At 36.7% G+C, this 17282-nt stretch overlaps 1 protein-coding gene across 1 annotated transcript; it reads right to left on the bottom strand.

Annotated features, from left to right (window-relative positions):
* Nucleotides 1-10032: 10032 nt before the first annotated feature.
* LOC142641144 (putative protein S-acyltransferase 14) lies at nucleotides 10033-15809 on the bottom strand. The gene is made up of 7 exons (XM_075815538.1): nucleotides 15420-15809; nucleotides 14299-14539; nucleotides 14117-14208; nucleotides 11884-12007; nucleotides 11710-11795; nucleotides 11567-11632; nucleotides 10033-10631 (listed from the first exon to the last, which is right to left on the bottom strand). Exons 1-7 carry the CDS (start codon nucleotides 15630-15632, stop codon nucleotides 10506-10508), a joined length of 948 nt encoding a protein of 315 aa, XP_075671653.1. The 5' UTR covers nucleotides 15633-15809; the 3' UTR covers nucleotides 10033-10505.
* Nucleotides 15810-17282: the final 1473 nt, after the last annotated feature.

Genomic DNA, 17282 nt, shown 5'->3' with positions numbered 1-17282 from the left:
GTAGATTATTTTCAGGCGTGGGCGTGGGCCGACATGGTTCAAGTGGCAATGTGGGTCTTGTGGCTTGGATTTGGCGGCATTGGCGTGGGTCTGGCGGTGTTATCAGTTGGTGCTAATCGACGGCCTGGGTTTCTAATCAGCAGTGTGGGTTTCTGATCGACAGCTTAGGTTTGTTGATCGGTGGCTTGGGGTTGCTGATCAGCGTGTGGAGATCGGCGAGTCGGCGTGGTGGGTTTCTTCGATTTTTTTTTTCTCTTGGTGGTTTTTATGGTTGACATTTCTTGTGATTGTGCTTGTTGGTGGTGGTTTTTGGCAATTTTTTGTATTTTTTTTACTCTTGGTGGTTGTTTCTTGTGGTTGTTGTTGGTGGTGAGTTTGGTTGTGGTGGTGGTTGTTGGCTGGTGGCGTGGTGGTGGCAATCGACATGGATTGATGGTGGGTTTTTCTTCAATTCTTTGTTTTGGGATTGTTGTTATGATTTGTTGGGGTGGTTGGTGGTGTAGCAGTGATCTGGGTCTGTGTTGTGGGTGATTGTTGCTGGGCAGAGGATGGGTAAGTGATTGTTGCTGGGTGAAGGAGGTGGTTGGGGTTTGGGTTTGTTCACGGTGGAGAGAGAGAGACGGGGGAGCAAGGAAAAGAGAAAAAATTAGAGAGAGGAGATTATTTTTTTAGTTATATATTTTAGTGGATAAAATATATGATTTTCATGAGTAGAATAGGAAAATAAAAATTGAGATGTTGGGTGTGTTGTAAAATGGTATGGTATAATTGATAAAGTAGCTTTTTGAGATTGTAAAATAGGATATGATACAATTGACCATTATGAATGCTCTAAGAGTATAGATGAGCTGGGCATTCGACAAAGATTAAAGTGGCCTAGCTTTAATAGTCTCAAGATTTTATTGCTTTTGTTCTTAATGTTTTTTTCATAGTTACAATTCTTAATATATATAAGAATTGACTATTTCACTTGGTTGGAAGATTCTTGGCAAAGCAATGTATTGAAAATTTTGAATCAACACATCGCCTTATTTTGGAAGTAATTTTATAAATAAAAATTTCATGAATACATGTCTAGCAAAAGTGTTTAATTAGTTATGAACTCAATATTACAAGTTACTATCCATTTGAAATGAAATCATTTTATAGCAAATAATAATAATAATAATAATAATAATAATAATAATAATAATAATTGTAGGGATGAAGGGCCTAGATAAGGATATTGGGCCGTAAGCCATACCCAAAGACGTCAGATAGCCCGAGGACAGACCACCCATCAAGTGCTGGGTCATAGGCAACCATGCTTGGAATGATAAGCATTAGAAAGAGGTGATTTAATAGAGAATTGAGAAATATCTGGGAAGAAAGCTATTGCCACCACATTAAATGCTCTGAATCTAACTCGTTGGCCACATTAATGTTAATCCATCTGTCACCCTTAAGGAACAACCACCTCGGCGTTCTTCTAGAGAACATTCTGATGCTTTCAAGGAAGAGGTGGTGAAACTTAGGCGTGCAGGGGCAATAAAAGAAGTGTTTTACCCGGAATGGTTGGCCAACATGGTGGTGGTAAAGAAGAAGAATGGGAAATGACGAGTGTGTGTGGATTTCACAGATCTGAACAAAGCTTGCTCCAAGGATCCCTTCCCGATACCTCAGATAGACCTAGTTAGTGGATAAGACCATTGGTCATCCTCGGATGAGCTTTTTGGATGCCTTTCAGGAGTATTATTAGATACCATTAGTTTTGGCTGCCCAAGAGAAGACTGCTTTTGTAACGCCCACTGGGAACTATCATTATAAGGTGATGCCATTTGGATTGAAGAATGTTGGGTCTACTTATCAGAGGATGATGACTAGAATGTTTGAACCTCAGCTTAGTAAACATATTGAGGTCTACATAGATGACATGGTGGTGAAGAGCAAGACAGATGCTAAGAATGTAAATAACTTACGGAGGTATTACTTTTAATGAAAGGCAATCCTATCACTTTTTGTTTCTAAAATTATATGTTATGTTTCTCATTCATTTAAGTATTAAACAGAACATCGGTCATGCCTGGTTCCTCAAACTACATACCTTGAGTAAATTAACGCTTCTCATTCATTTAAGTATTAAACAGAACCTCGGTCATGCCTGGTTCCTTGGACCACGTACCTTAGGTAAATTAATGCTTCTCATTCATTTAAGTATTATACAGAATCTTGGTCATGCCTGATTCCTCGGACCACATACCTTGGTAAATTAATGCTTCTCATTCAGTTAAGTATTAAATAGAACCTTGGTTATGTCTGGTTTCTTGGACCACATACCTTGCATAAATTAATACTTGTCTATTCCGTTAACTATTAAACAGAATCTCGGTCATGCCTGATTCCTCGGACCACATACTTTGGGTAAATTAATATTTCTCTATTCCTTTAAATATTAAACAAAATATCGGTCATGCTTGGTTCATTGGATCACACACCTTGGGTAAATTAATACTTCTATATTCCTCTAAGTGTTAAATAGAACATTGGTTATGCCTGGTTCCTCGGACCACATACCTTGGGTAAATTAATGCTTCTCTACTTCTCTATTCCTCTAAGTATTAAGTAGAATATTGGTCTTGCCTGACTCCTCAGACCACATACCTTAAGTAAATTAATGTTTCTCTACTTCTTTATTCCTCTAAGTATTAAGTAGAATCTTAGTCATGCCTGGCTCCTCAGACCACATACCTTGAGTAAATTAATGCTCTCCTATGCCCCTAAGTGTTAAACTGAATCTCGGTCATGCCTAGTTCCTCGGACCACATACCTTATGTAAATTAGCACTTGACCTATCCACAATGGATAATGAAGACTGTTGTTAAAATATCCTAACTGAAGAAGCGTTCATGAGCATCTCTTAAAGCATTTGCAAGTATATCCATGAAATATTCTCGAGTGATAAACCTGATTTCACTAAGTCGTACTTCTCGAACCATATGCCTTGGATAAATTAACACCTCATGTCTATTTGGAGTTAAAAATGGAGCCTTGGATTACACGCAATCTTTTGAGCTAAGTATCTCAGGTGCATAACGTATATTCCTAAGTTAAGTTGTAAATTATCAAGTGCTTGGCAGTTAACTTAATAAGTTACCAATTGCACGGGAATTTAATTGGTAGATTACTAGTTGCATAGATATCTATCAAGGTTAAAGGCAACACTATACCTCAATTGGAAGTGGTTATAAATTGAGCTTACATTAATTAGACTATGTTTAATAATGAGGCAACATTTTTTTTAGCACAAACATGTTGAGAATGCAGAGAAATTTAATACTTTTTATTAGATAAATCCTTTAAAAGGCAAAGAGAGTACATGTAAAATAAAAAATAAATAAAAGGAATACTTAAAAAAAAAACAACAGCAGAGAATGAGTAGGGTCCTAGGTGGCCTTGGGAGGAGGATAATTGATCTTCATTGCAATTTGGGTAGGCGCCTCGGGCACTATTGCTTGAGCTGCACTTTTGCCCTTAGGATCCTCCTTGGTTGTGAAAGGGAGTGTGGCAAGTACCAGTATCTGGCCCCAGGATGCTCCCTTCTACTTGGAAGAATCCTTTGGTGCTGGTGGAAGCTTAGCTGGCTTAGGAGTTGTTTCCTTCGCTGGCTCCTTATCCTTCTCCACAGCTCCTGCTCGATCAACCTCTTTGGAAGGGACAGTTGGGGTGGGAAAAGCACTGGTAGAGGCAGTCTTACTGGGCTCAGGAGCTTTGGTGGCAGTGTCAATTTGGGAGCTAGAGGAGCCTGCTAGACGGAAGGCTGAAGGATAGAAGACATTTTTTGCCCTCCTTAGTGTTGAAGAAGCATCTACTCCAGCTTGGTTCAGTGCTTCATTCCACACTTGGAGGCAATAGCCTCTGTAGACTCCAGTGACTTAGGCCTTGAGGTTCTCCTTGGTCTCCTTCACCCCAATATCATAGCCTTCTTGCCTAGCTTGGGTTGTAGTCTCCTCGGCTTTCTCCACTTTCTTCTTTAGAGCATCTATCTGCTCCTTAGCAATAGTGAGATGATCCTTAACCTTGCATAACAATTGGCGTTGATCCTCTGCCTGCCTCTCAGCCCCAGCTAAAGCTGCTTCAACACTCTTTCTATCCCTATTTGCCTCGGTTAGCTTGACGTTGAGGTCTTTAATCCTCTGCTCAGCCAGAGTGAACGCATCAATGGCAGCTATACGCCATCCTTCCTTATCCTTCATTTGCTTATGGGCATCGTCTACATAGTCCTCGGCAATATGTGTTGCTTGGATCACCTTCAAAAAAGAAAATAAAGAAGTTAAGATAAATTCTCTAGGAGCAAGAACAGCAGGAATATTACGTAAGAGTAAAAAAAAAAAAAAAAAAAAAAACTTACCATGGCCCGATCCTTTTTCAGGGTTAGAAACAGTTCATATTTCTTAAACGTCCCCAAGTCAGCCATGTCTTGAGGTAATAGTAGTGGTTGCTCCAAGGCATTAGCCACGTAGCCTCGCCTTCCCCTTCCGGAATGCTATGATGGAGGAGTCATGGGGAAGAGGAGCTCCATCTAATACCAAAGGGGGGTCCCAGATTTAGACCCTAGGGCGACAATCAGACGCCTTCTCTTAGTGAACACCCCTTCATTTGAGGACTTCTTTTGGGCCTTTTTGGACCCAATTTAGGGCTCAAGCTCTTTTGTGGGGATGACTTCTCCCTCTTCTACCACGTCTTTACCCTTCTTGTCTCGTTTCCTTTTCTTGTCCGCAGGCTCAAATGAAGAAGCATGGGTGGGGAGGGGAGGGGAGGGGAGTGGGGGGTCAGGCCTGGACGGCCATATTGGGGACCAACCCTCCTACGTGAGACTCAAGGAGCTCAAGCAAGCTAGCTTTTGGCTTCCTCTATAGCACCATTGTGTCGGGGACGTTGGAAGATTCTTGGGCGCTGCTTACTTGAGTAGGGGGAAGGTGGCTGAAAGTAGTACTTGGAGGTTTTGAAGAGTGAGGCTGGTCAAAGGCTCTAAAGTCCTCCTCGGAATCTGAAACTTCAATTACCTTAACTGCCTCTTCAAGAGCCAAGTGTGAGGAGGTAGCCTTTTCCTCGGCACAGCGCTGAGAGGGTTACTCAACCCGATAGGTACCTTTAGGCGAGGGGTCAGCAAGGAATCTTGGAACGGCGACGTTGATTTGGTGCAACCGAGGATCTTTTGCTTTAATCATGTACTTAGGGGCTTGGAAACTTGTGGAGATGGGCTTGTATCCCAGTATAATGTGTGCCGCTCGCAGTTGTCCGTTAGAGTGAATGAAGATCTCGGACTGGAGTATCCTCGTCAAGTCGGGCTCGTTGACGAGATTAAGGTTTAGGGCTATAAAGTGCTTATTTGCAAAATTTCCAAAAACGAAAGTGTTGTTAGAGTGGGAAGTCATTGAATAAACCAAAATAAACTTGCAAATTACAAAAAGAGAAATAAGAGCTATTAGTGAGAAAATAGGCAATGTTACTACAGTGAACCTAAACCTAAGTACCCCACTTGGTTTCCCATCTCGCGTTGGGCAATGAAGAACATCATGCCACTCTCCCAAGACAGTTAGGAAGTCTTGGTCCATCCCTTGTTAGTATCGAGAAGACATGATATGAGCCTAATTTCAGGGACCCTTGTTTTGAGGTAATATCCCTGATTTTTAACTTGTTGACAGTTATACACCCAATTAACATCATGATGGGTGAGGTTTACACACATCTTCTCATTAAAGGGCGTTTATGCTACCTAGTACCCTAAAAATGTTTGGGGCACACTGGGTTGGATAGAGTCGGTGGGCAATCAAAAAATCCCTAGTCATTCTACCCATAGGGATCCTTATCCCTCCCTCTATGAAGGCGATTATAGGGATTACTACCTCCCCCTATGATCTCTTAGCATGCCATTACCCTTGAGGGCAGTGCCGGATTGAAACCCCAGCAGGTATGTTGTAATGGGCCTTTAAGTTCTCTATGCCTTCTGGGGTATCTTCCAAGTTAACAAACCTACCCATTTGAGACGTGAGTGGGTAGTATTAAGGGAGTAAGGTGTAAATTAGATGGCCGAGGAAGGAAAGGTCCTAGAAATGACAAGGAAGGATAAACGTTACTTATGAAAGTATGGAAAGGCACCTTGGACTGATTCTCGAGTGTTGAAGATTCAAAAAGTGGGACATCCGGACTTTTCAAGCAACTTATATAGAGATGGGAAAAGTAAGCGGGAGAGTTCCTACTCAAATCCCCACAAAAAAAAACCTCCATTGTAGGATTTTCATCATACTGTAGGACGTGGGGAATAGAGTGACGTAGGGAGTAAATGCAGAGGCATCCCAAATGCCGAAGCATCAGGAGTATGCTCCTTTGTAGGTGAAAAGACATTTATACGTGAGGAAATAACACGAGTGTGGAGGATACGGTTACTTAAAGTCAAAATTCCACTTTTCCCCGATGAGAGAAAGAGTAAAATTTTGAGGGACTATTATAAGAATGAAAGGCCCAGATAAGGATATTGGGCCGTGGGTCGCGCCCGAGGACATCAGATAGCCCGATGATAGATAAGTACTAGCGAAGATAGAATAATTATTGAGCTAAGGAAAAGGTCGAGCCACAATGAACAAGTGATGTTGTCCGAGGAGTGACTCCTCCTCGGCCAATAGAGTGGAGGCCTAAGGTCCGACCACCCATCAAGTACTGGGCTATAGGCAACCATGCTTGGAAGGATAAGCATGAGGTGATTCAACAGAGAATTGAGAAATATTTGGGAAGAAAGTTGCTGCCATTGCATTGAATGTTTTGCATCTAACCCCTTGGCTGTATTAATGAGGAAGTAATACTTGAACAGTAACTTTCAGCTTTACAGTTGCACCTAAAGGCTTCAGGAAGGTGTTGATGGGAAAAGTATCAAGATTATTAGCAATCTGATTTACACGTAGAGGACTGAGATGAAAAGGGGGAAGGGGGTATAAAAAGGAGAAATTCCATTACAGGAGGGGGAGCTGAGATTGAGAGGAAAAAAGCACTGTGTTACTGAGAATTGGAATATTTGTATAAGTCCAAAAGAAATATATAAGAACAGTTCTTCCTCGGATCTAACTGATGAGCATTTTTCTTTGTCCAAATTGTTTATGTTGGTTATCTTGACACTAACTAGCCTATCACCTAACTCATTGAACGTTCATTATCAGGCCCGCTCTCTAATAAATTCATCGTTTTAAGCTCATTGGGCCATTGCCTAAATCGTTTGGGCTATGGACTGAATTTGGTCCTTACAATAATAATAATAATAATAAAATAAATAAATTTAGAAGTATATATATTTTTAATCAAATTTATAATTATATCTAATGCAACATTATTTGAATTTTAATGAAGAGATACTAATTCCCACTAAGCATGAACAATTTAATGAGATGGGATTATAGGAGAGTGGCCATGTGTGGGGTGGGCTTTGTATTATTTTTGGGAGGTAGTTGGTTTATCTAGAACTTTTTAGGTTCCTTTTTTCTAGAGTTGAAATTATTCTAAAATAGAGTTAATAATCATATGTTGGCGTTAGAAACAAATGACAAAATTTTCCACTTCAGTTTAAAATTTCAAGTCCAACTTATGATTTTTTTTTTTTTTTTTTGATGAGAAGTCCAACTTATGGTTGAGTTACATCTTCGGCAATACCTTTACATACGAATTTTCTTCTAATGGATCAAACATTAAAAAAAAAGGATTAAAGATGAAAACAAAGGATAAAATTTTCCAATTCCGTTTAAATTTCAAATCCAATTTATGGCTGAGTTACATCTTGTATAATACCTTACATATCAATTTTCACAACTTCAAAAAGAGGTTAAATTCTATAAAGGATTGCGTGAATAGTGAAACTTTCTATTTATACCATCTAAAAAATATTTTACATAAAATTTTTTCAAATAGATAGTGTCACACTTAGACACAATTTTATAGTACTTTAAAACATACTAACCTCGTCACATGTGCGAAGCACATGTAATGTGGTTTTTTTTTTTTTTTGAGTTTAATGTAATTTTTCAATTTGAATTTATCTATTGTTAGTGAGGTTACATCGGGAGAAATTTTTAAGAAACTAAAATTTATTATTTGAAATGGAGTAAACTGCTAGAATTAGTGTGGGCTAGTTTTTAGGAAAAAATGTATCAAATATGAGATATATTTAAAGAGAGATGCTACGTCCATAATATTTTCACAACAAATCATAGGTGGTTAGTTGTTATTGGTTCAAATTTGAACCTAACACTAAAATTACTTTTTTGCACCAACAATAACAACCAGTAACAACCTGTCACTTAAGATTTGTTATAAAAATGTTGTAAAAATATTGTGGACATATCATTTCTCATATTTAAATAAAGAGTGCGTTTATTTTTAGGAAAAAAGTTTTTCGAGTAGGTTTTTTGTTTTTGAATTTTGTTGAATTACAATTTTAACCCTATTTTTTTTAAGAATAAAGATTATCTAATTAGATTAGGGGTATTTTTGACAATTTTTAAAGCCATAACTAACTTTCTAAATCCCCTTAATACATAGAGATTAACCAAAAACGGATCAATGTCTTTGATCTGATGATAAAGAGCTATCAAGAGTGAATACTATAGATTAAAACTCTCTTTAAAAAAATATTAGTAATTATAAAAAAAGAAAAAAAAAAAGAAAAAGGTGCTATTGCCAGAAGAAAAATAAGCCATCTTTGACGTTGCTTACTCTCCCATAAAGCCCTCTCCCAATTCCAACACCACCACTGCTTTTTTTTTTTTTCTTTCTTTTAACTCTTCTTTTTTGATGAATTTTCTTTTAAATCTTCAATAATTAATGTGTACTCAATTCCCAGAACTAAAGTGTAGTCTTTGGAAGTGGAGTCTCCGTCCCACACATATTACAATAAATCTTTTGAAAGTGACCCCAAAATGTTGGCTAAGAAACATAAACTAGAACCAATAAAAACCGCACATAAACTAGAACCAATAAAAACCGCTCTAACAAGTTGAGGTTTATTTCGAACACCAACTAAGATTGCCAAGCTAGGGAATAAGGACTTTGAGGAAATCATTAACGTACAAAAAGCACCATACGTAAGAGTAGAATGAAACCACATTCTATTAGTATTGTGTTTTAGGCTGCGTTTGTTTCAGTGCAAAGTGGAAAATAATTTCGAGAAAGGAAAATATTTTCTAGTGTTTGGTTGCATTTTCAAAAATACTTTGAAAAATATTTTTTTGTATTTGGTTGTGTTCTTGAAAATACTATAGAAAACACATTTTCTACTTGTTGCTCACATTTTCTTAGCTTCTAAACAAATATATAATATCATTTCTCAATAGATAAACACAAAACAAACAAAACCCAACAAAAAAATTCATCAAATCCGATCAAATTGAGAGAAGAAGGAAGAGAGACCAGTGCGATTGGGTCAATCTCGTGGCGGAGGGGACTGGGTTTGATCTCGCGACGGAGGCGACTGGGTTCGATCTCGCGGAGTGGTGGGTTCGTCGGAGTGGGTTTGAGGAATGGGTTTTCTGAATTCTTTGGAGTGGTGGGTTTTCTGGGTTTGGGCATTGCTCGACGAAGATGGAGGAGACTTCTGGCGAGGGTGGGTTTGAACAGATGGGTCGTAGGTGTGTGGATTGGAGAGGGTTGAGCTCGGACTAGCGTGAGGAGAAGTGTGGAGCTCAACTGGCGTGAGGGAGAGTGCGAGAACCCAAGAGAGTACGTGAGAGGTAGAAATGAATTGAAAGTAAAATAGAAGCCGAAATGGTTTTACGGGTGAGAAGGGGTATTTTACGGTCAAAGTGTAAGTGATTTTTAGTTGACCAAATTTTCAGTTGCTACCAAACACACGCAAATGTGTAAAATATTTTTTGAAATTGATTTACCAGTGAAACAAACACAACCTTACTTGTCATTCTATTTGAAAAACACTGATGCAGCAATATTTAATTGAAGGGTGTATATTGGAAGTTTTACATTACATCATTGTAGAATTTAATCGCATTCATAAAATTTCAAAACAAAGTGCTAGTCTTTGATCAAAAATCCATACTGAAAACCAGATTTCATTTACAATGATCAAGAATGCTTTCCATATCACAATTAAAACCATTCTTGCATGCTTGACTGTGTGGTATTTATCGTATAAATGATCACAAAGATGATTATGATGACATATACAGATTCATTACACCAACTTGAAGTTGCGAGTCCTCCACACTTCCACAGGTTAAACTAACCATGAACAAAAGAAATTACCTCGACAGATATTCAACCTCCAGGCTCACAGATTCAACTCCTTCAAAGAGCCAAGTAAAATGGCTAAAAGGCTGAAGCTTATCCCCCTGATGATGATTACATTGTGGATGCCAATGTGCATAAAGTTCAACCCATATGGCTAAGAATGATATCCATACTTTTCAGTTGCAGGGACCGCATATGGTAAAAGAAACATCAACCTGATCTCCTGGCATTCTCATCTATCACTAGAACTGCTGCCCATCCAAGTCAGGCTTTGTTGGATATTCAAGACCCTGAAGTGCTGGCATCCGTCTTAGATCCTCTTCTGAATATGCAGGGATTAACCAGTACTTCCTATCCATCCCAAAAACCTGAACAGAAAAAGGAAATTCACTACGTAACCAACATTGTGAAAAGAATTTGTGAAAAGAAGAAACTGGTTTTGGGAATGCAAACGTGAAGATTGCAATTGCAAAAGTAGTTTAGTTTTAAATTATTGAGCTCTTAGTGGTGTGACATATACCAAAGAAAGGATGGTGGATTCTGAACTCACATGTAGTGCAGGAAGATCATTGTGATTCTTGCACCATGACAAATCATTTTTATTTAGAGTCATCCATACCCTTACCTTGAACTGGTGATGATTTAGCAATTGGAAGTCATTACTGGCAGGGTGTTCTAACTATACTCAGTCTGCTACTTTTGAGTTAATTGTCAGCCACCAATATAGTAATGCAGTCTATCATACTCTCAGGTACATAGGGACTTACAGCTTGATAATTTGTAATAGTAGGACCATAAGTTATTTCATTGTTTGATCCAGTTCGTTTAGTACAGAGAAGTGCACACAAGAACAAGGAAATACAAAGACAGGGAACAAAGACAGCATGGACATGTCCACAAACAATTGGAAGTATAAAACCAAATTTCAGGTACAAGGTCTTACATTCAAACAATGGATAAACTCAAACATGCTGAAAATGGAAGTTATTAGAGTAAATTTATAATGAAAATACCGAGTGTTGTGTACTAAGCTTTTAGCCAGAACCTCATAAAATTATGTTTCATTAAGATGTAATTTAACATGTGGAAGTCTAAAATCAAGAACTAAATGAGGTTCTTTCTGCTCTATGGTCCATAAAGTACTATATTGTTTGTAATAGTAGGACCATAAGTTATTTTGTTTAGGCCAAGGCAATGCATCTGGCAAAACAGATGAAACGGAAATGGCAACATATCCATGATATTTGTAAACCACACTTGCAGACACATTGACACACAAACAAACGGACAGAGAGGAGGTAACCTGTTCAAAATTTTTCTTCCATCCAAGGTCAAAACGCCATCTAGGATTGGTTTTCTTCTCATATGCCTAAAAACAAGAAATTCAGTGATCAAGAACTTTGCGTCAATCATTTATGAGTATGAATCCATTGATAAAGGTATTACCTCAATTGTGGTGGTATTTGACGCCATCAATGATATGTGCATAATCAGAAAGCCCAATACACTCAGTGCAAATGATAAATTCAAAACTGAATAGATAAAACATCAGTGATTACAAGTACTTTAAGGATACACATGACAGATTACACAAAAAGATTATAGGTTTAAAGAACTTACTGAATGTGATAAAAGTCGCTGCAAGGGCGCCTGGTGTTCCGATTATCTCACCATCAGTGAAAAATCCAACAAAATACCGCAACAATGATAAAGTGACAAGAGTTGTCTCAAGAAATGTGTAAAACTGCATCAAGATTAGACAATACCACTCAGTCATCGTTACTTTTCTCTTCTTTTCTTTTATTTCTTCTTCACTAATTTTTAGAACATTTTCATATACACCCCTTAATCATGATGTTTGATTGGTAATTAATTTCTATATAATAGAAAACTATGCTCAAGCATTAGAGTTACATGAAATCTAATATGAAACCTATCAAATACAACAGCTGTACAAAGTTTTCAATCGACACACAATTCAATGTACCTTAAGAAACTTCCATTACACCATTAGCAGAAAAGCACAAGACAAAATAGATAGATTGCACCCAATTAGTCATATAGGTTAAAAAAATCAGAGCTAGAAGGAGGGGTAGGTCAAATATGAAAAATACTCTGTTGGGGAAACTATGAAATGTAAATTGCCTATAAAAAAATGTTATGTGATCCTGGTAAAAAAAATTGCTACTTTATTTGATAGACCAGGAACAATAGAAAAAAAGCCAGACCAGTATGGTATCTCTTTCAATCCTGAATATGGCAATAGCCCAGATTGTACCAACCTACATATGTATCTCCCCCCATCAATTGGTTCTAGTTATTTACATTTGGATTCCTCTTGACTTGATTTGTCTGAGGACAAATGCGAAATGAAAGAAGGACCCTCCTGCTGGGAATTAGATTCTAAAAGAACTTAAAAAAAAAAAGAGAATAAAGGGGTCTAGATGTGCTTGTGCTTTCTCTTGGGGGAGAAGATAAGATCTGCATAAAGCATATAAACAACGGGAACAATTAAATAGTCTCCAGTCACCCCGGCAATCTAAAACAAATTCAGGCAATCAAAAGCATCATAAATTTTTATTGTAATATGTAGGCACACATACACAGATACCATAGAGAATAAAAAGAAGGAAATGGCAAGTGTTTTATCTAATACCATGAGCATACAGTGTGTGTAATATCTTGCAGAAGATGTATTCAAGAAGATCAAACTGGAACTTTATTTTAATTAACAAAACTGAAAGGAAAAACACTTCTTTTTTTCCTTTTTTTCTTGTAAGTTTTGACCCTACCAAGACCTCTAAGTTTTTACCATAGCCCTTCCCTCTCTAACATCTTGCAGCATAACTGTGATTGAAACCCTTTATGTTATTAGACTATGTTGGGAAAGGGAAGCCATACAATTACAACTTATACAATAACTCTTTTTGATAAGTAACTGTTGATAACATTATAAAGCACTCTTTTTTTAATTACAAATGCCTATATAGAGCATCCAATCCTAAGGTACTGAGATTCACATATAAAAAAATAAAAATGGAAATTGTTTAGACACAATGCTTTAGATTAATGCATAATCTTAACAAGCATACTTCCAACAGAACATTCTTACTGAAATTTCTTTTCTAACATCAGTCTCTCACTTTAATTTAGATGTTTTTCTATGTATGAAATGAAATATGGGGTCAATTGCCATGCAAACCTGTTAAATGCAAAAATATATCTGGGTGAATGTATACCAAAGTTGGTGTACCAATAAACTGCTGAAGCAGTATATCTGTCAGGTTTTTTTTGATAGGCAATCAAAGATTTATTTCATAAAAAGGATATCATGTTCACGATGGTGAACACTCTGAACTTAAAACGAATACAAGTACCTCAAGAAGAGATACAAACAAAAAGAAGAAATTCAGAAATGTAAATTCAATGTGTAAAACCCCAAATTCTACCTGACTGAAATAAGGTCCCAACTAGTACAGGTTTCAAAAGATCTACTGATCTCACAATATCTTCAAAAGTACGATTATTACGCTCCCGCCAAATTAACCACATCAAAAAATCTTTCATTACATTAAATTTTATTTATAATTGTCCTACAATGTTTCTTTTTCTTCTGTACTCCATTGCAACATCCTGAACTTGTAGACATGATGCATGTTAAACAAACATAGAAATTGACAATATCTATATCATGAAAATTATGACCATCAACAAATAAAGAGAAGACAATCCAATTGGAAATCATCCATCTTAATTTCCATACCCATTACTTGGCAACAATCCACTCAAGTTAGCGCATGAATATGTTTACATCCAAAAAGACCGGAAAGCCAATGAACTAGAATCAACATACCAGGAAAAGACAGAAGTACTTGTAGTTCAACGCCCCAACACAATTGACGACCCACACACAATGATGGTCCATTTTCAAAATACACCTCCCACCTAAAACAAATGCATATATTAATTTTTTGTACGTCGCATACAATAGCACGATGAAAGTTTTGAAGACAGAATGTCATGCAAAGAACTCACAAACAGAACAGTGATGGCAACGCGGTGGTTTAAATTGGTTGCACTTTCGACAAAACCGTATTCTTGGATTTGCTGGGTCTATAGTTGACGGGTTTGTGCCTAAACCTGGTCCATTGTAGTCTGAATGCACCAATGGATCCATGTCTCCTTTCTCTTCGTCCATTACAGGTCTCCAGTTTGGGGGAACGCCACCCGGATCCGTTAGAACAACAGAAAAGTAGCTCCATAATAGCATCACCAACTGCATAACCAAATCAACTTAAGAGAAAATTAGTATAATATATCATTTTGCACCACAACCAGTCATCATTGATCATCAAAAACATTCTTTTGTTATGTTTGAAATGAATGGAAATGAGAAAAATTGGTACCTTCACCCTTTTTTTTTCTTCTAAACCCTCACAACACACCTGTTTCCCACCTTTGATAACTAAACCTCACAACATATAATTGCTTCACAATAGACAATCGGTTGCATAGCAGTAGCACACAAGCAAATTCAATTTTTCCAGCTCGTTGAGAATACAATTCGATATCATCAAAGGTACCCAGTTCACATTGAATTCAAATTCATTCAAGAACTTCTAATAGTTAAATATTGTATGCATCTGTAACCTCAAAAACCAATTTTCTCTTAGATGCAAAGGTGAACTTTCCATTAATTGATACAACCCTTTTTTTATTATACCTTTTCCAATTAACCCGACCCCACTTACTTAGTTTCTACAAATTTTCTTTTCTTTGATAATACAATTCGATATTATCAAAGATACCCAGTTCACATTTAATTCAACTTCATATAAGAACTTCGAATAATAAAATAAAGTATGCATCTATAACCTCAAAAACCCAATTTTCTCTTTGCTGCAAAGGCAAACTTTCCATTAATTGATGCAACCCTTTTTTCATTATACCTTTTTCCAATCAACCTAACTCCACTTAATTTCTACAATTTTTTCTTTTCTTTGATTTTCTCGTTGACCAAACAAGCTCAAGGCATAACCTCTAACATAATAATGATTAAAAAAGCAAAAGGGTTTGTCTTAGTACATAGCTAAATGAAATTTAAGAAGAAAAAAAAAAAAAACACAAAGATTGAAGAATAGGAAATAGGAAAGTACCAAGGAATGGAATAAGAGCAAAACAGCGAGAGCGAAGAGGGAATCGAGAAGAGTAGCGTGGAAGAGAGCAGGGCCGTAATTGGCTATGACGAGAGTGTAATAAGAGAGACCCACAATGGCGAGAACCATCAAGATCATGATGGACCCAAGTCCACGCAAAGCCGTACAGAACTTGAACACGTTCCACGCCATTGCTGCACCAGACCTTTGCATATCAGTTTTTCTTCTTCTTCTTCTTCTTTTCTTGTTCTTTTTGGTTGCAAAAAAAAGTAAGAGAATAATGATTGATTTGGAAATTTGGAGACTATAGAATTGGAAATGTATTATATGTATCTGTGAGCTGAGGTTAAGAGGTTTTGGTTTTGGTCTTAGGCTTTTGATTTATTTAATAATAATAATAATAATAGGTAGATAGTTAGATACAACGAAGAATCGTAGATCATATCCCATCAATCTTCTCTGCCAAAAAATATCACATCAAACTCATGCTATTTTGATATGATAATAAAGAATTATCATAAAAAACGAATGTCATAAGTTGAAACTATCTCTCTAAAAAAAAAATCTCATCAATCTCATTTTTTGTCCTTGTCATTTTTAGGCCTAAATGGGTCTATTTCTCAAATACACTTATTGATTTTTAGTATAGGCAAGAGTGAATTCCAAATTTTTTATTTAACAATTCTCTAATAAGTTTATGAAGGGTATCATAAAAGGGTACGAGCTATGAATGAATGATTGTTTATAAATAGCTCGAGCTAGTTCGATTATGTTTGTTTGTTTATAAACAAACTAAACTTAAATCTTAAATTTAGGTCAGGAAAAAAATATTGTTATTGAACAAATTCATGAACAATTTGACTCACAAAAAAAAAAAAAAAAAAAAACAAACCAAGCTTAGGTTGGTTTTTCCCTTAAAAAAGAAAAAGAAAAAGAAAAAGAAGCTTAGGTTGGTTTATATGCTTTGTAATAAGTTTGAGGATTTTTTTGCCATTTAGCATCATTTTAGCAATAATTTTGTTAGTTGACATGTTTTTGAAACATTTTAGCAAACTAACATCTTGAGTTTGTTATCCTAGATTTCGATGAAAAAAATCGAGTCTAATACACTTAATTTATGCTCTATTAGATTTATGCTTTGACATAGGCTGATGTGGATCTTTTGTACACATGGAACTCGAGTCTAATATACTCGGTTTATGCTCTATAAGAAATATCAAATATTACACATCTGGAGAACACGAAGAAGAATAAGAAAGATTTTTCTGTGGGTGGGTTTGGTTTTGCCATGGATGGGTTTGTTTTGCCGTGTGTGTGGGTTTGATTTTTGCAGGTGACTTCATGAAGTGGGTTTGGTTTTGCCATGGGTATTTTCTTCTTCTTCTTCCTCTTCTTTTCCTTCTATCTCCTTTCTTCTTCGTTCTACTTCTTTGCTTCTCAAATCAGTAAAAGTAAATCAAGTGGGTAAGACTCGAGTTCAAAGTGTATACAAATTTCCACATCAGCCTTCCACAACATCAAAATCGAGTGTGTGAGACTCAATTTTGTTGGTTGAAATTGAGTCCAATGAGCTTGAGATGTTAGTTTGCTAAAATGTTTCAAAAATATGCCAACTAACCAAATTGTTGCTAAATAGCAAAAAAATCCCATGGGCTTGAACAATCAAGTGTTTGTTTGGAAGCAATTTTAACTTTTTGTTGTACATAAAAGCTAAAAAACAAAAAACTATAAGTTGGTTTCAAACACACACTAACTCAAATCTTATTAAGCTTTTAATTAATTGGGTGTTAGGACTACTCATCCAAACCAAATATACTTGATAATATACTTAGTATGAGCTTGATAATATACTTGTAGTGGATC

Source organism: Castanea sativa, chromosome 6, assembly GCF_040712315.1.
Source record: "Castanea sativa cultivar Marrone di Chiusa Pesio chromosome 6, ASM4071231v1".
Classification (NCBI taxonomy): domain Eukaryota; kingdom Viridiplantae; phylum Streptophyta; class Magnoliopsida; order Fagales; family Fagaceae; genus Castanea; species Castanea sativa.
This window is presented reverse-complemented; position numbering and strand designations above follow the sequence as displayed.

Excerpts from the sequence above, each read along its gene's own strand:
- LOC142641144 (XM_075815538.1), bottom strand. The coding sequence starts at position 15,632 with ATGCAAAGGTCTGGTGCAGCAATGGCGTGGAACGTGTTCAAGTTCTGT. Across the intron at positions 11,633-11,709 it reads CAAATACCACCACAATTGAG|GCATATGAGAAGAAAACCAA; the intron begins GTAATACCTTTA and ends TCTTGTTTTTAG. Across the intron at positions 10,632-11,566 it reads GGAAGAAAAATTTTGAACAG|GTTTTTGGGATGGATAGGAA; the intron begins GTTACCTCCTCT and ends TTTTCTGTTCAG.